Source organism: Barbus barbus, assembly GCF_936440315.1.
Source record: "Barbus barbus genome assembly, chromosome: 28".
Lineage (NCBI taxonomy): Eukaryota > Metazoa > Chordata > Actinopteri > Cypriniformes > Cyprinidae > Barbus > Barbus barbus.
Genome location: NC_136756.1, coordinates 10,798,578 through 10,823,048, shown reverse-complemented (window position 1 = coordinate 10,823,048; position 24,471 = coordinate 10,798,578). Strand labels below are relative to the sequence as shown.

General features: G+C 36.1%; 1 protein-coding gene across 1 annotated transcript in view; it reads right to left on the bottom strand.

Annotated features, from left to right (window-relative positions):
- The window catches only part of LOC306847759 (solute carrier family 15 member 4-like), a 67,539-nt gene that overhangs the window by 20,270 nt on the left and 22,798 nt on the right, over positions 1-24,471 (bottom strand). Inside the window, exon 7 of the mRNA XM_079381907.1 lies at positions 3,448-3,606. Coding sequence (XP_079238033.1) covers positions 3,448-3,606 — 159 coding nt within the window. The remainder of the gene's footprint in view (positions 1-3,447; positions 3,607-24,471) is intronic.

The window sequence follows — 24,471 nt, the reverse complement described above, 5'->3', positions numbered from 1 at the left end:
CCATTTTCAAGTTTAAATGTATTGATTCTAAAAATGTCATGTGGTGCAACTTTTTTTGCAGCACCCACAGTACTGTTCAAAATGAGATGTTTCTTTCTGGAATGGTTTGGAAATTGTTTACTGGTTTAGAATTCCATAAAAGAAACAGTACATTATAGTACCATCTATGTATATAGAGGCATCAATTTATTAAAATCAGCATTGCAACACAGAACCACCAACTGAACACTAAATTGCCATCAAGTAAACTAAAATCAACCTGTTCAACTAAATTTAGAAAAAAACGTCTTAATATTTTCAGGGATTTTGTTGATAAAAATAATTAGACAATATTTAGAGTGTATTTTTAACGCTGCATTTACTATTGCATAAATAATGTTATGAGATTGTTCTTATTCAATAACTTAAGAAAATTATTTTTCTTTTTAAAAAAAATTAAATATGAAACTAAAACTGCCAGTAGGTGGCAGCAAGTCACTTGCAGCATCCCAATACTTATCTGTCCCACATAGTATTCGAAATTAGTATTAGTCTGTCCAAACTGTAGTATGTTGAAATGAGTATCCCAAAAGTGCCTGGATGTATTACTGTTTCCGATGGGAATTCGAAGTGCAGATCCCTGCTAACTCTAACGGCCAATATTGCCCACAACACATTGCATGTTAGACAAGGATTCAATTAGAACCACAAACACAAACCATGGTGGATATTCCAGACCAATGGTCAAGCAGATAAATGGGATTGAGTGATTAATAATCAATATCTAACCTAATGAAAAACTTTTTAGTTAATGTTATACACATTATATTTCATCTGCAACAACATCGTAAACTTTTATAAAGATACGTTTGGTCAAGTTTTAAAAGCATCATTATGTAAATCACCTGAAGAGAATTCTTGGAATGAAAGACACGACTGGCAGATCAAAGTGCAACTTCATTTCTCTCCAATATGGCAGGAAATTAAATGTGGATGATGGTAACTGTGACAAGATGAAATGATGACAGGATTCATGTAACACAACAGAGCAAGTCACGGTCAAGATGAAGTAGCATGTCCCAAAGCTTGCCTACAATTCTGCTAAACACTCAAAAGTATGTACTTTTTTCACAAAAAGAGTACATCCTTTAAGAGCATAGTTCAAGTCAACAAACTGGGACACAGTCTTAATGAGTGAGCTGAGTGAGTCATTTGTTTCACAGATTCATTAAAATGACTGATTCATTCAGGAACATAGCAAGTGACTGCCTTAACAAATGGGTCACGGAACTAAACTGATTCAATCAAAATGTGGATTCATTCGGTAACAAATCAAAAGTGTGCAAACTGACCAACAAGATGTAACAACATCAAGTTGCACTATTTTTTTCAGATGATTTTCATCTGAAAATGTCATACCAACCACAAAAAAAAGCATATTTAAGATATTTGAATGGCACTAAAATTAGCAAAATCAAATTTCAGACTTCAAAGCCTTTTTATTAACCCACGGGAACCCATCTGCATTTGAAACCTAAACTAATTTCTGAGTTCCCAGCATTTTCAAGAATGATTTAGATTTTTTATTCCAGAGTGAAAAGTGTATTTTACAAATACTATGCCTATGAATTATCAATTGATTTCTGAATTAATCAAATATTATTATTAATTAAGAAATATCTGTTTTGGGGAGTTTCACAACATGACATTACACAATAGGAACTAACCTTACTTAGTCATAAAAAGGTTAAATTATCTGATATATAAAAGACTAAATTAGCATCATAAAAAACAGGACTGAAAAAGATTGCTGTGAATGTAGCCTTACAGACAACTTCATCTATCATAGTCTTCTATCAAAGACCTCGAAAGTCATTGCAGGAATATCCAGACTAAAAAAAAACAAAAAACATCCTGTTATTTGAAGCAGCATAAGTCATGGGTGACGATCTGATTTGAAACACCTCATCTAAGTGTTAGAGAAGAAATCCAGTAATCAGTACTGTGTTCTCTACAATTCCACATGAAGGGAAAGTGTTCTTCCCTACCTTTGCCAAACACTACTTATTAGTCTTGTTGGTTCATAAAGGCTAAGAGGGGGGAAGAGCAGCCTTTGATTTACTCTGTGCGTGAAATGGGTGTGAAATTACCGGTGTGGCGTGTGTCTAAGAGGTAAACAAGCATATTTGAACATGACCTTGGAAGAGAAGCTGAAGAGTCGAAATGAACACAGCGTGTGTTTAGAGAGAAAAGAACATTGCTAACCTGTGTGAAAATGTGTATGGACGACAGACAGGTGCGCACATAACCAGCGGTAAATATAGAGCTGATAGAAAATGACCAGCACAAGATTAATGAACTATATATAACAATAAAGCAATTAGCAATTATGTGGCCTTTTATCAAAAATTCCTGAAACTAGATGTATTAAGTGGAATCAGAATGAAATTTAAGATTCTCATCATGACAGAAACTGCTGTAATTATTGTAGATCTCAGCAGTAAAGGTAGTAATAGGAGGTCCACACAATTTTTCTTACAAACGCTGTGTTAGGGGATTTAGTGTCCTTTCATCTATTTTCTCATTAATCTCAAGCCCACTTGCTTGAGAGTTTCTTGATATTTTCTTAGAGTATTCCAGCAGGAGCGAGATGTTTTCCCTGGCCGTCTTAACTGCGCAACTGCAATAATGTATCACCAAGCCCAGATCGATCGGTCCTGATTGATACAGCCATGTATTCCTTAGCAAGCAATTTCAGCAATGGCTTAGACAAGAGCTACTACACAAAGGCAAGGCAGAGAGGAGTTTACTGCAAATTTTAAAAGGACACGCATTGATTAGCATGGTCATTAGGACAGATGAACGATCCTACAGAAAAAACTCTACAGCGCACAGAGGAGACAGAGAACTGTAGGGACACAAAAGACACAAAATAATGCTGTATGTTTTACTCATCTAGACAAGTTATTCATCACATTATCTTAATTGATGAGAAACTAAATTCTACAATCAACATATCAGCGCAAAAGTGCTGTAGTTGTTTCTTATCAGGGTCACCGTCTCTCAAATGTCTTTTCAGGCTCAGTATCACCTCAGGAACCACTAAATGTTAAAAGGGCCATTTCCTGGAGAACATCAATTTTAATACAGCAGTGAATTGTTGACATGCGGCTGTAAAAACACATTAAGGTTTGACTATCCATGTTTACATATCAACACCTAATCGTATTCAGACTTCTGGATCAAATGTGAAGAGGCTAGTTAATCATTTACATATAGCAGTCTAAAAGGTATACAGAGGCAAACATTTCATTCGATAAATTTAGTGCGATATTTTTGATGCAACAAACCTTAAAAAAGTATTTATTACAAAAAAAATTCAGAACATGGTTGCTTCATAACCTCTGTTTGTGAATTTGAGAGTTTTGTGTGTGTGTGTTTAGCAGTGTTTTGCAAAGGACCACCTACCTGCAATACTAGCAAAGATTTCGCTGACACCAATGAGGACGTACTGAGGCACTTGCCACCAGATGGGTAGATCGGCTGCATAGTACGTAACTCCACCAAGCGACTGCGGGATGGGACCTTTTGTATGGACAATGTCCAGCCTCTTTGTCTCTAAAATGCCTGAGAAAGGCAAGAAAGGGATTGCAGATTAAAATTAATAAATACCTTATAACAGTTAAGAATCGCACTGACAATATTTCAAATAAACAGAAGCATATCCAGATATTTGTGCAATGATTAAAGACATCAGTGAAGAATTTCAGGTCCACTGTGTATCTGCGATAGATTTTAGCCTATATATATATATATATACCATATATATATATATACCAGGGAGATTAATTGTTCCATATTTTAGTATTTTTGTCGTCTTTGTAAATTAACAGTGATAGATCTTTCTTGCTTTATTTCATAATTGACTGATAGATCAATGGAAGATACATATTTGTGTTTTCAAATACAGTATGAACAATTGTGCTCATCGTGTGCTACAAATAAATTATACTATATAACGCTGATACTTGTGGTCACTTATATATATATTAGTGCTGTTAAATGATTAATCACAATTAATCGCATTCAAAACAAAAGTTTTTGTTTACAGAATATGTGTGTGTATACTGTGTATATTTATTATGTATATATAAATACAAACAAATGCATGTATATATTTAAGAAAAATATTTTGTTTATATATTATATATTTATATATAATATGAAATATAAGAATATGAATATATAAATGTCTAAACGTAAATATTTTCAAAATATATACTGCATGTGTGTGTATTTATATATACAGTGGGGGAAAAAAATATTTGATCCCCTGCTGATTTTGTATGTTTGCCCACTGACAAAGAAATGATCAGTCTATAATTTTAATGGTAGGTTTATTTAAACAGTGAGAGACAGAATAACAACAAAAAAATCCAGAAAAATGCATTTCAAAAAAGTTATAAATTGATTTGCATTTAAATGAGACAAATAAGTATTTGACCCCTTCGCAAAACATGACTTGACCCTTGTTGGCAATCACAGAGGTCAGACGTTTCTTGTAGTTGGCCACCAGGTTTGCACACATCTCAGGAGGGATTTTGTCCCACCTCTTTGCAGATCCTCTCCAAGTTATTAAGGTTTTGAGGCAGATGTTTGGTAACTTGAACCTTCAGCTCCCTCCCCAGATTTTCTATGGGATTTTCTATTAATGTCTGGAGACTGGCTAGGCCACTCCAACTGTTGTCACCTTCTCACAGCTGCTTGGCGATGGTCTTGTAGCCCATTCCAGCCTTGTGTAGGTCTACAATCTTGTCCCTGACAACCTTGGACAGCTCTTTGGTCTTGGCCATGGTGGAGAGTTTGGAATCTGATTGATTGATTGCTTGTGTGGACAGGTGTCTTTTATACGGGTAATAAACTGCTCCTTACCTATATAAAAGACACCTGGGAGCCAGAAGTCTTGCTGATTGATAGGGGATCAAATACTTATTTGACTCATTAAAATGCAAATCAATTTATAACTTTTTTTAAATGTGTTTTTCTGGATAATTTTTTTTGTTGTTGTTATTCTGACTCTCATTGTTCAAATAAACCTACCATTAAAATTATAGACTGATCATTTCTTTGTCAGTGGGCAAACGTACAAAATCAGCAGGGGATCAAATACATTTTTTCCCCACTGTACATAATAAAAATACACAGTACACACACATATACAGTGGGGCAAATAAGTATTTGATACACTGCCGATTTTTCAAATTTTCTCACTTACAAAGAATGGAGAGATCTGTCATTTTCATCGTAGGTACACCTCAACTGTGAGAGACAGAATATAATTTTTTAAAAATCCAGAAAATCACATTGTATGATTTTTGAATAATTAATTTCCATTTTATTGCATGAAATAAGTATTTGATCACCTACCAACCAGCAAGAATTCTGGCTCTCACAGACCTGTTAGTTTGTCTTTAAGAAGCCCTCTTATCCTCCACTCATTACCTGTATTGATTGCACCTATTTGAACTTGTTACCTGTTTAAAAGACACCTGTTCACACACTCAATCAATCAGACTCCAACCTCTCCACTATGGGCAAGAGCAAAGAACTGTCTAAGGACACTAGGGACAAAAGTGTAGACCTGCACAAGGCTGGGATGGGCTACAGGACAATAGGCAAACAGCTTGGTGAGAAGGCAACAACTGTTGGCACAATTATTAGAAAATGGAAGAAATTCAAGATGACTGTCAATCTCCCTCGGACTGGGGCTCCATGCAAGATCTCGCCTCGTGGAGTATCAAGGATCCTGAGAAAGGTGAGGGGTCAGCCTAGAACTACATGGGAGGACCTGGTCCCCCTGCTCAAGCCAGCACATGTCCAGGCCCATCTGAAGTTTGCCAAAGACCATCTAGGTGATCCAGAGGAGCCATGGGAGAAGGTCATGTGAGACAAAATATAACATTTTGGTATAAACTCCACTCGCCGTGTTTGGAGGAAGAAGAAGGATGAGTACAATCCCAAGAACACCATCCCAACCGTGAAGTATGGGGGTGGAAACATCATGCTTTGGGGGTGCTTTTCTGCAAAGTGGACAAGACGACTGCACCGTATTGAGGGGAGGATGGATGGGGCCATGTATCGCGAGATTTTGGGCAACAACCTCCTTCCCTCAGTAAGAGCATTGAAGATGGGTCGTGGCTGGGTCTTCCAGCATGACAATGACCCCAAACACACAGCAAGGGCAACTAAGGAGTGGCTCCGTAAGAAGCATTTCAAGGTCCTGGAGTGACCTAGCCAGTCTCCAGACCTGAACCCAATAGAAAATCTATGGAGGGAGCTGAAACTCTGTGTTGCCCAGCGACAGCCCCAAAACCTGAAAGATCTGGAGAAGACCTGTATGGAGGAGTGGGCCAAAATCCCTGCTGCAGTGTGTGCAAACCTGGTCAAGAACTACAGGAAACATCTGACCTTTGTAATTGTAAACAAAGGTTTCTGTACCAAATATTAAGTTCTATTTTTCTATTGTATCAAATACTTATTTCAAGCAATAAAATGGAAATTAATTATTCAAAAATCATACAATGTGATTTTCTGGATTTTTTAAAAATTATATTCTGTCTCTCACAGTTGAGGTGTACCTACGATGAAAATTACAGATCTCTCCATTCTTTTTAAGTGGTAAAACTTGAAAAATCGGCAGTGTTTCAAATACTTATTTGCCCCACTGTATGATGTAAACAAAAACTTTTATTTTGGATGTGATTAATCGTTTGACAGCACTAATATTATATATATATATATATATATATATATATATATATATATATATATATATATAGTCATGTATACATAGCCATGGCCAAAAATATCGGCACCCTTGATAAATACGAAACAAAGAAGGCAATGAAAATTAATCTGCATTGTTAACCCTTTTGATATTTTATTTTTTTTTAAATCACAAAAATATAACCTTTCATTGGATAATAAGAATTTTAACTGGGGGGACATATTATTATGAAATATTTTTTTTTCTCAAATACACGTTGCACACAATTATTGGCACCCCTAGAAATTCTTATGAGTAAAATATCTCTGAAGTATATTCCCATTCATATTCACAATTTTGAGCACTCCAGGGTGATTGTGAACATGAAATTATCCAGCCATGGCTTCCTGTTTCACAGAAATATAAATATAAGGGAAAAAAAAGCCCAAATTCCCTGAATCATCCATCACAATGATAAAAAAACAAAGAATATATTTCTGATGTGCAGCAAAAGATAACTGAGCTTCACAAATTAGTGAAGTGGCTTCAGGAAAAGAGCTAGAGCAGTGAAAATTCCCATTTCCACCATCAGGACAATAATTAAGAATAATTTCCAATCAACAGAAAATGTTACGAAACTGCCTGGAAGAGGACGTGTGTCTATATCGTCCTAATGCACGATGAGAAGGAGAGTTTGAGTGACTAAAGACTCTCCAAGGACCACAGCTGGAGAATTGCAGAAAATAGTTGAGTCTCAGGGTCAGAAAACCTTAAAAAAAAATTGTCAAACAGCACCTACATCACCACATGTTGTCCGGGAAGGTTTCAAGAAAAATTCTCCTCACTCATCCAAAAACAAACTCCAGCATATACAGTTATCAGACACGACTGGAACTTCAAATGGGACTGGCTTTAAAAATAGCTTTTTAGCAGCAAACACTCAAGATGGGTTTGGTGAACACAGTGACAAAAAGTACCCCATGTGTGCAATGAAATATACTGCTGTATTTTTGATGTTGTGGGCCTATATTTCTGATGGAGGTCCTGGACATCTTGTTTAGACACATGGCATCATGGATTCTATCAAATACCAACAGATAAAAAATCAAAAAGTGACTGACTCCGTTAGAAATCTTATAATGGGCCATGTTTGGATCTTCCAACCGTACAATAATCCAAACACAAACCTCAAAAACAACACAAAAATGGGTCACTGAGCAGAAAACCAAGCTTCTGCTATGGCCATTCCAGTCCTTTGACCTGAACCCTATAGAAAATGAGTGAGGGGAACTGGAGAGGAGAAACACCGTCATGGAGCTGTGAATCTGAAGGATCTGGAGTGATTCTGGATGAAGGAATGGTCTCTGATCTCTTGTCAGGTGTTCTCTAACCTCATCAGGCATTATAGGAGAAAATTTAGAGCTGTTAAACTGGCAAATGGAGGTTTCAAAAAGTATTGAATAAAAGGGTGTCGTTAATTGTGGCCAATGTGTATTAGAGAAAAACATTTATTACATAATAACATTTCCCTCCATTTTAAATTCTTATTATCCAATGAAAGGTTAGATTTTTGTGATTTGTTTTTTATAAAAAGAAAGATCAAAAGGATTAACAATGTGATTAACAAAATTAAATAATTGCAGATTAATTTTCATAGCCTTCTTTGATCATATTTACCAAGGGTGCTGATATTTTTGGCCATGACTGTGTGTATGTGTGTATATATATATATATACACATATACTTTTGTTCAGAAATGCCACTTTAAGTTGATCAAAAGTGACAGTAAACATCTTTAATGTTACAAACTAACATTATATTTTAAAAAAAGCTGTTCTTTGAACTCTGTTCATCAAAAATCCTAAAAATAGTAAAAGTATCACAATTTCCACAAAAATATTAACAGTCACAACATTGTTTTCAACATTGATAATAATAGAAAATGGTTCTTGATCAGTAAATCGTCTGATTAGAATGATTTTTTTATAGATCATGTGACACTGAAGACTGGAGTAAAGGCTGCTGAAATTTTAGTTTTGTAAGAAATAAATTGTATATAAATATAAATTGTATTTTAAAATAAAACAAAGCAGTTACTTTAAATAGTAGTAATATTTTAAAATATTACTGTATTTTTATTGTTTTTACTGCATTTTTTTATCAAATAAATGCAGCCTTGGTGAGCGTAAGAGATGTTTTTCAAAAACATTAAAAAAAAACTAAAAAGCCCAAGCTATTGAACAGTACATGTAAATAATTGCAGTATATACATCAGCAATAAATCAACTATTGAGCATGAGCTTTCTAATTATTGGCAGCAGCCATTGAAAAACTAGGTTTTGAATGTGTGTGTGTGTGTGTGTTTCCAGCCCTGTGTGTCAGAGTGCTAGATCGGTATCAAATACATGTGTGGATGTATGGAGAGAAAGTGCATGTAACAGTGAATGAAAAAAGTATAAAGAGTCCATTAATGGATTAAGTGTCAGGTCAATGCCAGCGCTTCACACAGGTCAAAACCAGCTTATCTCCCACACTTAAAAACATGCTCGCACACACAAAATTATACCAGGCAGCTGGGTTTAGCAGGCAATCAGAGTGGAGCAGAGATTGTCAGCCTGGACTATCTAAAAGCTTGATCCAATAATAACCATGTTGCAGGTGCCATTCAGATAACTCCTCATGGGATCCCTCCATCATACTGACATGCACATATTCCCATTTTGAAGGGGTATGACCTTGTATTTCATAATGCTTAAAATAGCAGTGTGTCATGCAGAGAATCTACAGCACGTTGCTAACTCAAAGCGCTTCAGTTAACAAAACAGTAACTTTTTTTTCCCTCTCTTTCCTCTCATCTTTTATTCCCTCCTCCACCCCTCGCCTAAACACCAGAAGCGTTCCGCTCTGATCTGTGGCTGTGGCGTGTCAGATTTAGATCGGAATACAAATGATGCCTGTAATAAAACACTCTTTGGCTAAAAGTGCGACCCGCTGCAGATTACAGACCTCACTTCTGCACTTCCAAGAGATTCTAAACCCAGATTGAAAAAAAAAAACCTTGATTTTTATTTCTTGTGAAGATTGAACAGAAGTAGAACTGCCCCGAGGCATCGTCTGGTGTGTGGCGGGCGCGTGTGTTTGCAGCTTTGTTGTCAGAGCAGCTTGCCGTGCAAATGGCTGCTTCCTGAGTGCAGGACAACAAGTGTGACCAGGTGTGTGGGCATCATCTGTGCCTGCGGGTACACTCTTAAAAAAAAAGGTGCTTTGGGACCCTGTATGGTTCCATGAAGAACCTTTTATATCCAAAGAACCTTTCCATTGCACAAAAGGTTCTTTGTAGCACAGAAAGGTTCTTTGTAGCACAGAAAGGTTCTTTGTAGCACAGAAATCAAGGTTCTTTAGACTAATGGTTTTTCACACTCAACATGTTGCAAATATATATATATATATATATATATATATATATATATATATATATATATATATATATATATATATATATATATATATATATATATTATTATCATTATTTATTTATTTTTTTTATTTTTTTTAAAGTGAACTAAATTGTCCTGTCTGGTGAAGAACTCATTCTAAACTCATTTTCTATTAGTTGGGTTTAGTTATAGTGCAATATAAAGTATTATTTTAGAGTTATATAAATAGTTTATTAATTAAAGAAAGACCAGTAGATCAGTCCTTTTATATCTATTTGTCTGCAATCATGTTTTAAAATTAAATAAAAAGGCTGAGGTATAGGCTCAAAATCTTAAAATATAAAAGTTCCACTTTGTCTCACTAAATTTTGCATCTATATGAATTACAAAATTAGATTAATTAGCTGCTGATGATATGACACACTGAATGATTTAATCATGATGGTGTGACTGTATCAAAAATAGAAAATATTATTCAGCAATTTTTTTTTTCAAAATCCACTTGACTCAAAAACCTGAGGGGGCACATGCACTTTGAATGGGCATGACGCCTCTGCGTGTGACCTCATATTGTTGGAATAAATCCCAGAATGATTTTATTGATTCTTAAGAAAAAAAATGTGACACAAGGCATCCGATTATAATAAATAGCACAATGTCATTTGCATAGCCTATAGTGCTTTTCAATGCTTGACCCACAGCTCTGTACATTTCGTATGTCTCCCTTATTTAACACACCTGAATCAAATCATGAGCTCAATAGGAGAGTGATCTATGAACTGAATCAGATAAGAGAGACTATGCCTTGTGATTTCATATTAAAAATAAATATTAGTCTGCTTCATATGTAATAATGTAATAATTAAATTTAATGTAAGCTAGTGTTTTAAATGCCAACCTGTGTTCACATAGTCCTACTTACTTTTTAAACACATGATAAAGACATAATTAATTATTATCGTTAATTATTCATTATTATTTTATTTTGGGGGGGTTATAGTTTAGTAATGAGGAAAATCACGGCCATGACAGGTCTTAGCTTGCAGTGACTTAAATCTAAGTTTGGAGAGGACTCTCAATTTCTGACGCCGTTAAATAGACGAAGTGATCATTTGTGGGAAATGATTCTTCCCCTCCCCCTCCTTTCAATCTTTATTGCGCGGTGAGGCGAGTCAAGAAGTAAAATGGTGTGTTTGAAATAAAATATTTTAATTAACGTAACATGACATAACAGGATGGCTTTCCCAAACTTTATGAATAAATTGTCCTATTTTATTTATTTATTTATTTGTAATTTGGCAAATGCAGTTTCGCGCTGTTTCTTCCTGCTCATTTCATTTGAAGTTACGCCCGCGCTGGAAGAGGATGCGTTTTTTCAGAGAGTGACAGAAATCGACGGTAAGTGTGCATACATAGAACTATTTTAATAGCTAGAACACAATATAAAGGTTTATTTATTGTTGTTTTTTTCTAACTGGTGAAAAATAATCTAATTTTAAATGGTTTTATCTGCCCAAATAAGGTGTAGAGCAGTTTCTTCGCTTTATTCGCCGATGTTCGAGGCGTTGGGAAGACTGTCCGTTATTTTTGAATCTCCAAAAGGCTCACGGTAAGTGAATTCATGGAATCATTATAAATATCATATAATGTACTGAAATAATTATAATATTTATTTGTTCTTTGTTTGTGTGGTTAAATGGTAAAATCAACCTTAATCCAGTGAGGTAACGTTAGACTAGTCTGTTAGTTAAATGGGCATTTTAAATGTTCTTATCTGCCCAAATGTGGTGAGCAGGCCTCGGCCTGTCGCTCATTCCTCCACACGCACACACCGATCACACCAAACCTCCGACTATCGCTAAACATATCAGAAGGATCTGTGAAATACTTGATCAAGAACGACACATACTTTTACAAGAGCGAAACTTGTTTATGACTTTATTTTATTTTTTTGCCCTATGCAGTTTCGCGCCGTTTCTTCCTGCGCACTTCACTTCAGGCTACGTTACGCCCGCGCTGACAGGTTTTGTTTCCTCAATCTGACAGAAATCGACGGTAAGTGCATAAATATAAGGATTTTAAATAACCAAAACACAATATCAAAGGTTTTTTATTGTTGTTTTTCTAATTGGTAAAAAATAATAATTTTATAAAAAAAAAAAAAAAAAAAAGATTCTTATCTGCCCAAACGGGTGAGCAGGCCTCGGCCTGTCGCTCATTCTTGTTGTTATAATGAGAGATGTCTGTGATGCATTACCCAACGATGCAAAAACACGTTAGAAACCTTTGAAGCTCCCTCAGTGCAAACCAGTGTGCGGGTCAGAAGCACAGGTGCTCCTAAATATTTATTTACCACACGTGGTAGTTTTAATGGTCGTGAGCCCTGAAATCAAGTTTTGTCAAAGTTTTAGACATGGAAAATAGACATGTTAATTGTATAGTATTCTGTCTTGCATTTATCTCTCAAAATGATGGATGTGAAATGTGGAGATTAGCAGAAATCGCAACTTGTTTATATAAAATGACTATAAAGCTGCTTGGTTTATATATTTGTGTATAATTCTATAGAATACACATTTTAAAATCATGTTGCATACCTGAGAAATGGTTTATGTCCCCATGAGAAATAATTACTGTCCATGGCCTTTATAGTGATGTCTGCTAAAATAAATCCGCAAGGCTCCTCAGTGATACTCATGCATCATGATGCACTTTTGCAGTTTGCTTTCAGCGAATAATACACTTTATGTGCAGCTAACAACACTTATTTTTTTATATACTTCCCAGATATGACTGAGCGTTGGACTACCACAGAGGTTTGCCAGTGGCTTGATGAAGCTTCACTGGGGCATGCAAAACCAGCATTCATCGGTCAGTAGAATGGAATGGAATATGCTTTTCAGTGCTCATATTGCCCTGTTAAAAGAGCAACACATGACAAACTTTTAAAACATCTTCAGTTGTACCACGAAAATGAAAAAGGATTTTCTGTGACATGTGGAGTGGATGGCTGTCCTCGTGTATTCTCCAGAGTGAAGTCTTTACAAAATCATTTAAGACGTAATCATAAATCCACTGGCAGAAACCATTCTGAGATTGATGATCCAGCAGTTCCTTTGAACCCTTTTGTAGAGGCATATCCAGTTGACTCTGAAGAGAACAGTGGAGTGTCACTCTCTCAGTTTGTGGACAAACTTACTGAAACTCTTCAAAGACATTTGGCTTTGTTTTCCCTAAATCTTCAAGAAAAGCATGCAATACAGAGAAGTGTGCAAACAGAAGTAATAAGTGAAGTTGAAGCCTTGTTTAATTTTTTTCATCAAAAATATAAGGACATCTTTTGTAAATGTCTTGACAATTTAAATATTGACATCAGGAATCCACTGTTTTCCTTTTTGAGTGAAGAGGATTTTGTTGAACATTGCTTCAGTGCTGTTAGCAGTACTCATAAACTTGATCGGTATTGCGCTGAAAAACTGAATTTGATCGAACCAGTTGGGTACGTTCTTGGTGTTGACTCACTTGGAAAAAAAGAAACCTTCCAATATATTCCACTCTTGGACATTTTGAAATTAATTGTCAGCGATCAGTTAACATTAGAGCATATTTTTGAACGGAGGGTAACACATCTCGATTCACTAACAGACTACAGTGACGGTGCAATTTACAAAAACTCAATTTGGAACAGTGAAGACCACTTTTTCAGAATTCATTTGTACAATGATGAGTTTGAGGTTGTGAATCCAATTGGATCTAGAAGACTGCACCACAAAGTCTCTGCATTTTACTTCACTATAGGCAACATTCATCCTAAGTACAGAGCCAGTTTGAAGCATATTCATCTTCTGTTACTTGTGAAGTACAACATTTTGAAAAAATACGGGATCCAAAAGATTGTGGAACCACTTATTTCTGATCTCAAGAAGTTGGAAAGTAATGGTATAGAACTGGTGTGGGAAGGAAAGGAGCTTTGTGTCCGAGGTGCGCTTGTAACAGTATCTGCTGATAATCTCTCAGCCCATGCTCTTGCAGGCTTTAGCTGTTCATTCAGTGGCGGACGGGTCTGCAGGTATTGCTTGTGCCATTATAAAGATCTTTCTCTGAAAACAAAAGAGGAAGATTGTGTTCTACGGACACCAGAGACTCACAACTATCATCTCCAGTGTGTGGCAGAAGATCCTACCACAAAATCTTTGTATGGAGTAACAGGTCCTTGTGCTTTTAGTGACTTGCCAAACTTCAGTGTGACCAATGCATTCCCTCCTGATGTTATGCACGATTTTTTGGAGGGAGTTGTTCCTCATGTCTTGAAATTGGTTTTAAGATCCTTGCATAACGAAAAAGTTGTGAGTGTTCAGGAGGTCAGCAATGCTTTAGTACACTTTCCATTTGGACAGAATGACTCGTCTCATAAACCAGGACCAATATCTGAGAGACTTCTTTCTGATGGACAAATAATTGGAAAAGCTGTGGAAAAGTGGACATTGCTTCGGACAATCCCTTTAATCATTGGGAACAGAATAAGCAAAAGTGACAAGAACTGGCAGCTTATTCTTTGTCTAAGGCACATTGCAGAAGTAATATTGGCACCCACAATAAGTGTACATTGGATCAGTCCTTTAGCTGAGCTAATAACTTCATTTTTAACCATTTTCAAAAGTCTCTTTCCTGACTCCTTTACCCCAAAGCTTCATTTTCTTCTTCACTATCCGCGTTTGATTGAAGACTTTGGTCCTCCCAGAGCACATTGGTGCATGAGATTCGAAGCAAAACACCTGTACTTTAAAAAAGTGTCTCGTGTTGTATGCAATTTCAAAAACATCTGCTCTTCTCTAGCAAAGAGAAACCAGCTTCGACAGTGCTGGGATTGGCAGGGAGACAGAGTTCCTGGGAAAGATTATTGTTCTGCGGCAGTGTCACGTTTGGACTTCAGTGAGCTTGATAAACCACTGCAAGAAAGGCTTCTGTGCTACTCTAAAAGCTTGCAAGAGGAAAATATCTGGAGTAGCAAGAAAATTTTGCTGAATACTGTGAAGTACTCACTGGGAGACTTCGTAATACTTGATCTCTTGCACGAAGACATCCCACAGTTTGTTAAGATCATCAAAATCCTCAACATTGGAGCCAGTTGGTTTATCGTTGGCCAGCTCTTCAGTACAGTTGGATTTGATGCACATCTCCATTCATACCATGTCATTCCCTCTGAGGATACAGTAATATTTAAAGCTGGAGAGGAGGTCGATTTTCATAGTTTGGACTGCTACCACCTGTCAGACCAGCATTTCATCACACTAATCCATCGTCCCTTCAAACCAATGTGAGGCTAACCTATGTTATGTGTCTTATTTTAGTGTAGCCCATAAAATAGTCTCTGATTAGTAGTAGCACAAAGTCTGCAGCTTTGAGTGTACTGTATCATCTATCCGTTCGGGGGGGGGGTCTACTAGTAGTATGGGGGGACCGTACTACTACCCTCTAACTACCTTGTACTTTACTTTTTAATTATTTTTTTGAACAGAGAATGAAGTAGATGGTCCAACGTTATTGAAAATGACTGAAAGAATGAGTGAGCGTCTCTTCCCAAAAATCAAAGAACAGATACAATTTATGTCTGCATTGGAAGGTCTGAAATCGTGAGTATTAGTCCTGATTTATTTAGTTAAGAAGGTATTTTGATGAGTAAATTTCTATGAGGTGTGCATTAAGTTTAACACTTAATATTATAATATGAATATAATATTCTTTATGCTATTTGTTGTTTTTAGCCACCATGACCTCACTGAACATGTAATATCACATACCACTCCAGTGGTTCTGCACTCCAATACTGAAGTACGGTATCCTACGTTTCTAATGAGTGCCCTTGAAAAGCAGGACCCGCAGCTGAAGTCTCCTACTAAGAATAAATTCAAAAATGCATTAATTCAAGCCTTATTTGACCACCTTAGCCAAACAACAATGTAAGTAATTTTGTTTTCTAACATGGAAATATTGACTTCAAAAACTATTTTTTTTTTTTTTTTTTTTTTTTGTGCAGGTGTGTATTTTAATGGGGTTGTCCAACATTGTGATGGTTAAATTGAAAATCCTGTCCATTTAGGGTTGTAACGGTATTTTCATGGTATGATAATAGTCTCAGAAAATTTCACAGTATAACAATAATTCTTATCAGTAACAATGATTCCTAAAACAATAAGAACAAGTTATTTGAGTGAACAAGTCCTTATACAACAACCATTGAAACCATTGTAACAAAAGTATTGAAGTCTCCCCTCATGGAAAAAAAAAAAAAATTGAATGTTAAAATGTTATCAAATGAAAATTTAAACATGGTTAAAGTTAAACCATGGACAAACATGATGCTCCTTAAAATGTTAATTTTATTATTTAAAAAGTATTATTGTTATAACTTTGAAGTACATTGTCACTTTGTGTACACATTTTTTGTAAATTGGATCTGTCCTCCAGGACAAACCTGTGTTTTTGTATTAATATCCAAAATATTTTCATTCTGCTAAGTTGCTAATGCGCGGGTGAATTGTTATTATTATTTAAACCGCAGATATGCAAATGTTTACCATTTTAGAGGTATAACCGTGGATGTTTAAACCATGATAAAACCATAATACTAGTATATCGTTACAACCCTAGTCTATAGATTCTTATTTGCGACTGTTAAAAACCATAGTTTTGCTAACTTCAGTTTCCTCCCTCTTACAGGTATCCCTCACACACACAGTATGTGGATCTGATGAGGTCTGTGATGATGAGCTTTCCATTTCTAAGAGAGAAATATGGCTCTGGATTTGTATGTATCACATTATAAAATGTGAATCTTATTGACCCTTCTAATTTCCATTTTAAAATTTTATTCATTTATTTTTATTTTTTTGGCATTTCAGTATAATTGAGAGTTGAAAAACAGATTGCAGTTAACGGGGTAGTTCCCCAAAATTAAAATTGTAATTTATTATTTGCTTTCATGTCATTCGAAATCTGTTGGACCTCCATTGTTTTTGGTGCACAAATTCAGATATTTGATGAAATCCAAGAGCTTTCTGACCCTCCATGGACAGCAAGGGTACTACCTAGGGATGCAACGAAACCATTTTTTCAGAACCGATCCAATATTAAAAATTCTGAGTATCAGCCGATACCAATCCTATCCGATACCAGTGCAGTTTTTGTTAAATCAATGTAGAATTTCAATACTTCCCTGTGTTGACCTGATTTTCACTTTTTTTGTATGTTAAACACAATTTACTATAGATAACAACATAAATAAAAAAAATATATAATCACAATCTATGACACAAATACTATTATAAACCAGGTTAGTGGATAATTCAGCATCAAAAGATACTCGAGATGAAGGCAGCAACATATAATAGATAGGACAGAACAAGAAAGACTAGTAATAGTAATAATCTTTCACTGTGCAAAAGTATTATAATACGAAAAGGCTCCAATACAGAGCGGCACAAAGCGCTTATGCGCGTCCCATGCGCAGAATGATGCACTTGAAGCAGCATGAGTCACAGCGCACATTGCGCAGCCCTCCGAGTCTGCATATTAAAGTACAAAGGGAAGAGATGTTGATGCGTAGCATATTAAATCTGTGCGTTAGTTTATTATGCCTTTTCTTGAGCCTTTAAACCTCAGTTGTGCGCTCTTGGAAGAGAGTTTGATTGTAGAAACCGAACACGACACGCAGTTTGAACTATGAATGTAAGATGACAGACAGCTGCAGCGGAGAGAATGATGTGATGTGAACTTGAATTTAATGACTTAAATATTCATCTGTACCTCAGATTAAACTATGGAACAGCTTCAGAACACTTTAAATGTACTGCACGACAACTTTATGGTACTTTGTTTTTGTGCCTTTTGTGGGGATCAACAATAACACACAAATATACGCACTATATCGGATTTGGATCGGTCTCGTCTGACCGATACCCGGTCCGCAGAAAATGACTGGATCGGAGCCGATACAGATACTGAGTATCGGATCGATGCATCCCTAGTACTACCGTAAACAAAGGTGCAGCGCATCCATAGCAGTACCCTCCATAATGGCGCTAGGGTTGACGCAGAAGAGAATAATTAGCTTTTTACTTTGTGCACAAAATATTTTCTAGTAGCTTCATAAAATTAAGGTTGAACTACCGATGTCACATGGACTGTTTTAACAATGTCTTTACTTGCATTTCTGTGCCTTGACCCTGGCAGTACACTTGCTGTCTATGCAGCCCTTGGATTTCATCTAAAATATCTTAAGGTCTTGTGGGTTTGGAACGACATGAGGATGAGTAATTAATGACAACAATTTTCCACAGTTTAATTTGTTTTACTTCTATGGAGCTAGAATAGTGTCAGTGTATTTGAAAAATATGATTAGCAAATGTGTAAGCTAATTCACATATAAAACGGTGATTATCCTGTTAACGAGATGACTAGAATACACTTGTTTTACACAAAGTAACTTTAATTGTTATATTGTTACAGCTATAACATTGTAACAGCTGATGTAGGTATAGCAACTTTTCCCCATTGAATAAAAATATTTATACTATTTGTTTGTGCTTTCTCCTAGGATGCTTTACTTGAATCTCTGCGGAATAAGTTCAAGAAGGAAAGAAAACCTTTGGTGCATTTGAATGAAGTTGCCAGAATGAAAGAAAAGTTCTCTGCTTCCGTTCCTGGCTATAAGCGAGCTTCCAAAATTGATGATGAGCCTTTGTGCAAAAAAAACAATATGCTGGTAAGTGTTTTAACAAATATAATGCATTTATGTAATCCATGGTTCAAGAAAGTAATTCCATATGCAGTGATCTTTTAAAGGTACGATCTGCAGTGTTTCCCAAACCTTGATTTATTTGTGGTGGGCCGCAACAATACTCGCCGTCCACTGCCAGCAGCTCCCGCGTCTCACACACACGAGTGCGACTGTAGCACAATATTTAGCAACTTTCGGAGCCTTTTGGCGGCTTTTTTTTATAGCAGGTACATATTGACAAACCTAGCAATGTTTGTTTTGTTTTTTTAAATAAAGGAAAAAAAAAACCCTTGGCTATGGTTCAGTTGGTAGATGTCGTCAGTAGTAGGGCTGGACGATATGGCCAAAATTTATATCACAATATTTCTTAATTTTGGTCGATACGATATAATTCCGATATTGATATGAACACTTAAAAAAAAGCCTCATTAAAAACTGCCAAGAACGGCTGCAACAGATGGCACAAATAAATGTTCACCTTTTATTTGTATTTAGCCTTCATACAAACAAGAAATGTGAAATCACTGTCAAATAAACATCTCAGACTCACTTTATTAATATTAATATAAATATCTTAAACTTTAAATTATAAGCTACCATACACAACCAGTCAAAAGTTTTTGAACAGTAAGACTTTAAAAAAAATTTTTTTGAAGAAGAATTCTCTTCTGCTCACAAAGCCTGCATTTATTTAATCCAAAATACAGCAAAAACTAATGTTTTGAAATATTTATTTATACACACACACACACACATATATATATATATATATATATATATATATATATATATATATATATATATATATGTATATATGTGTGTGTGTGTGTGTTTTCTATTTGAAAATATTTTAAAATTCTTAAAAAAAAAAATTAAATCTTACTGCTCAAACCTTTGACTGGTAGTGTAGGCTGATTATTCTCATAGATTGAAACAAATGTGCTTCAATCAGGATAAAGAGTATGAAACATGCTCTGAGTTGCCTCAAAAAATTGAGCAGCAGCAAAAGCATGTTGCCGGAGACAGACTAAATATTCAATATTTAACTATGTAACGAGACCTTTTTCAGCATCACAGGTTTTAAAACAGTTCTACGCATAATGGTGGGAAAATGTGCAAAATTGTACAACAGTGGATGTTTACTTGTCTTGGATGCAACACGCATATCAAAATAGTGTTCTCATAGATCAAAAACAATATAATTTTGAAGTGAAGTGACATACTGCCAAGTATGGTGACCCATACTCGGAATTTGTGCTCTGCATTTAACCCATCCAACGTGCGCACACACAGCAGTGAACACACACACACCGTGAACACACACCCGGAGCAGTGGGCAGCCATTTATGCTGCGGCGCCCGGGGAGTAGTTGGGGGTTCGGTGCCTTGCTCAAGGGCACCTCAATCGTGGTAATGAGGGTGGAGAGAGCGCTGGACATTCACTCCCCCCACCTACAATCCCTGCCGGCCCGAGACTCGAACCCACAACCTTTGGATTACGAGTCCGACTCTCTAACCATTAGGCCACGACTTCCCATTTTGATGTAACATAAGTGAACTTTAGAGAACACTGAAAGTTTGACATGCAGGTCATGATCCCTTTTAAAATCACCAATTAGATCAGAATTATGCATATTGCAACATGTGTATTTGTGAGTGATTGATATTGTGCAGCCCTGCTTTGTAATACTGTGCACATTCTACCGAATCTATACAGATGCCACTGTACTGATACTTGCATCAACTTATTTTTCTGCAAGGATTCAGACAATGTTGATGATGGGGAAGATGAGCACAGCATTGCTCAACATGTTAAATACATGCAGATGGAGTCAAGAAAGCTGAGACCAAATCTGGACCACATAAGGCAGAGGCTTAAAAGAACAAAAAAATACAGGGCTGAGTACATTTCTCACCATTCAACCAAAGAGGTTCTTTGTCAGTTCCCCTGCCTTCGTCGACCAGTCTTTGTAAGTATTGATGGTGCTTTTGTTTGTTTTTTAGGCAGACACGCTTTAATTTTTCAAGCATTAAGAAGTTTAACAATTTAGGAGAAGTGTTAAGTTTGTGGAAAGGGTAGTGTGTTCAAAGCAAGACAAAGTTCTTGGTTTGAGTACTTCATCCAAAATGAATTTTCCTCATTTACTCACCTAGAGACAGTGATAGCTGCAGATCAGAGTAATGGGTGTGTCGAAAGGGGGCTTTACTACAACAGAAAACCCCTTACCCAACCCCAGACCTTTCTCTATGCCCCTACTTTTTAGCATGCATCTACTTTTTGTCATGGCCATTACTCCAACTTGCAGATACCCACACTTGCACCACCAGGCCATCCAAGTTGTATATGACTCATTTTAGCTGAAAATGTTTTTTTTTTTGTTTTTTTAAGAAAACATTCAATAATTGACATGAGCACAGCTGATAAATAAATGTAATCATTTTTTATTTATTTTTTTACAAAAAATGTTCAGCTTGGTCCAGCTCTGCAATGTCCATGATTCCCTTAGTATACAACCTCTGATCTTTGAAAGATCACACTTCATGTAGGTGGACCAAGGTAAACAATTGTAGTCAAAAAGAACGAACATCACATACAACTTGGATGACCTAATCAAGAAATTTTCATTTTTGGGTAAACTTAATTTCTTTAAAACAATAAAATATTTTGCCTGATAATAAAACACCATGCTATGACTTAGAAAAATTCAGTGTTTCCCACAGCATTTTGTGAGACTGCGGAGGGATGTACCATAAGAAAACTTTGTACAATTACTATTATTATTAATGACTAAATGCTATTATTATTCTTGTGAACTTAATGGCCATATATTGTAAAACAAATGCACTGTAAAATATAATAATTAATATTTAATGCAATACTTTTTTTCTACACTTGCAAAGCTTATTTTGGTGGACAACAACCGAGACACAGAAAATACTGGATCATAGGTTGATTGTGTGAGCTTTTGTTTTGAAATGCAGCACAAACAGACTATATACTTATTTAAATCAATCTTTTGTGATTTCCTAAGAGCACAAAGCTATATTTTAGTGTAACACAATTTTCCTATCCAATTCAATGGTGCAAAACAACATGAAATACCTTTTATGTTATAGAGAAGTTTAAATCCTTTTTCCAATATTTTCCATTCATTATGGGACAGTGGCGTGCCGCCACATTCTCTGGGAAAACACTGAAATTACTTTAAAGCTTATGATTCTGTATCTTCACTTTTCTTTTTCTTTTTTTTAATTGTTTTATTTATTCATCATCAGCTTCTAGAAGAAATGAGCAGCACCACCACCAATGTTGACGTGGACAAGTGTGTTATTACAAATTTAAGAAAACTCTCTCCCCAACTTCTGGAGAAGGCTCCAAACACCGCAATGAAGCAAATGCTGAAGCTGGCACTGGATGCATGCGAGACTGAAGTAGAGCGAAATGGTGTGTACTTATCAGCAGAATTTGTTTCACTAATAATGTTTTAATTGTGCGATTATAGTAAATGTATTAGCTATTTAGCTAGAGGTGTTTTGTTTTTTTTCCCATTTTTGGATGGAATATGGATCTTTTTTTAAATTTGCAGGCTCTGAAACTCTTAAGGAATTAATGCAGTTTATACTAAACTTGTTCATCATGCCAAGATATACTGTTGTCCATTAACAAGTAGAAACTGTCCCTGTTTGTGTGCGTGTCTGTAGTGTCTGTCTGTTTTAAGGGGCGGTCACACTGCACTTTTCGTTCCATTGACTTCCATTCAAATGCATCAGATCGGAAACGCAAGCCCATATGAAAAGTTTTGCATTTTGCTACATTCCAAAGTTAAAGCTTGGTGAACTCTGCCATGCGAATTCACATAACGTGACACCGTGGTCCAACGGCAGATCGATACATCACAGCATGACCTCGTAGCTGAATTAAAAGAACAAATTTAAAACTGCAGCGCTGCAGAAAAGTGTAGTAGATTTGTATGTTTTTACATTTTAGATGTATTATTTGTCATGTGTTAAAATTAAACTTTTTAAAAGACGCTGCAGAGCATGACGTCATATCATGATCGTTGTAGCTTCCAAGGGAAATTCGCATTAAAGTCTAGTGTGACCGTGGCTTAACACTGTTGTTCTGTAGTAACCCCTTCATTGCTGTGTGCTAACCCTAACAACCAGGCTGCCAGAGAGATAAATGCATGTTCCCCACTGTGCATTGTTTTCCTAAAGCTCCTGAGTGGCACTGCTTGTAGCTATATTCTTCGTTTAATTTTTGTCAATTTAATTTGTTGTGTTGCTCTGACAGAAACAATGAATATTTATTTTATTGCCAAATTGTGAAAATTTATGACTTTGTTTTTAGGCCAGATGGTTAATGCAGCCATTCTTCTAATGCCATCACTTTTCAAAGAAAAGGAGTCATCGCTCTATGTCATTGATCAGGTAACTTAAACAGAAATGATTTGTACCCTTATAAATGTGTGGTATTAACATCACTTAAATACTCTGTACATATCAAACAATCTGTAATAACAGACAAGGCAACAGTGACCAGATAATAAAAACAGTGTCCTAGTTCATGACCCCTTTAAAATATTAAGCAAAGTAAAAGGGTCATAAACTGAGAAACTGTTTTTATTATATTTTAAATCACCGCTTATTTCCTACAAACCCTAAAAATGTTTGTTGTCACAGGATCCTCTGTACCCAACCCCAACCATCGTCCTAAAAAACTGTGAAGACGGGAACCCTTTAACCAGTGGCTCAGTTACCATTCAGATGGATGGAGAGGACATGGTCAAAGATGATGGGGGCACTGATATTTCCCTCGCTCTCAGCCTCCTGTACTCACTCTACCAAATATACAATGTTGCGTATCCGAAATATTTGAGAAAGACCTTTACGTTTTTGGAGGCTTTCGTTTTCCAAAAGACTATACCTGTCCCTGTATGTGTACAGAGGGTTTATAATTCCCTGTAGATTCCCTGCAATCCAAACACGGTGTCTCTCACACCGTGTTTCACTCACACACACTTCTCTGTATGTATAGATAACTCAAAACACACTTACACAGACACACAAACATATTCACGGGTGTAAATATACGCGAATCGCAGTTGAACGATTCACAGGCATTTTCCAAATGGAAGTGATCATCCCTGTTCCCTTGTTGTGGGGACTTTGGAGTGAGCAGGGCACGTGTATCATTATGTAGTCGTTTGGAATGCACTTGGTAAAGGGAGCAATGTAATTTCCTCATCTTCAGCTGGGATGTTCCTGTGACAACGCAGCATGGTGTCTGTCAGCAGATGTTGCCGTTTTAATGTCTTTTTTTTTTTTTTTTTTTTGCATAACTGTTGTAAATAAACCATACATTTTATATTTAAATATGCTAATATATAAAAACTATGTATGAAACCTTTTTAAATATCAAATAGGCAATTTTTTATGCATACAGATCGTGCTGCATTGTCACAGGAACATCCCAGCTGAAGACGAGGAAATTACATCGCTCCCCACTAC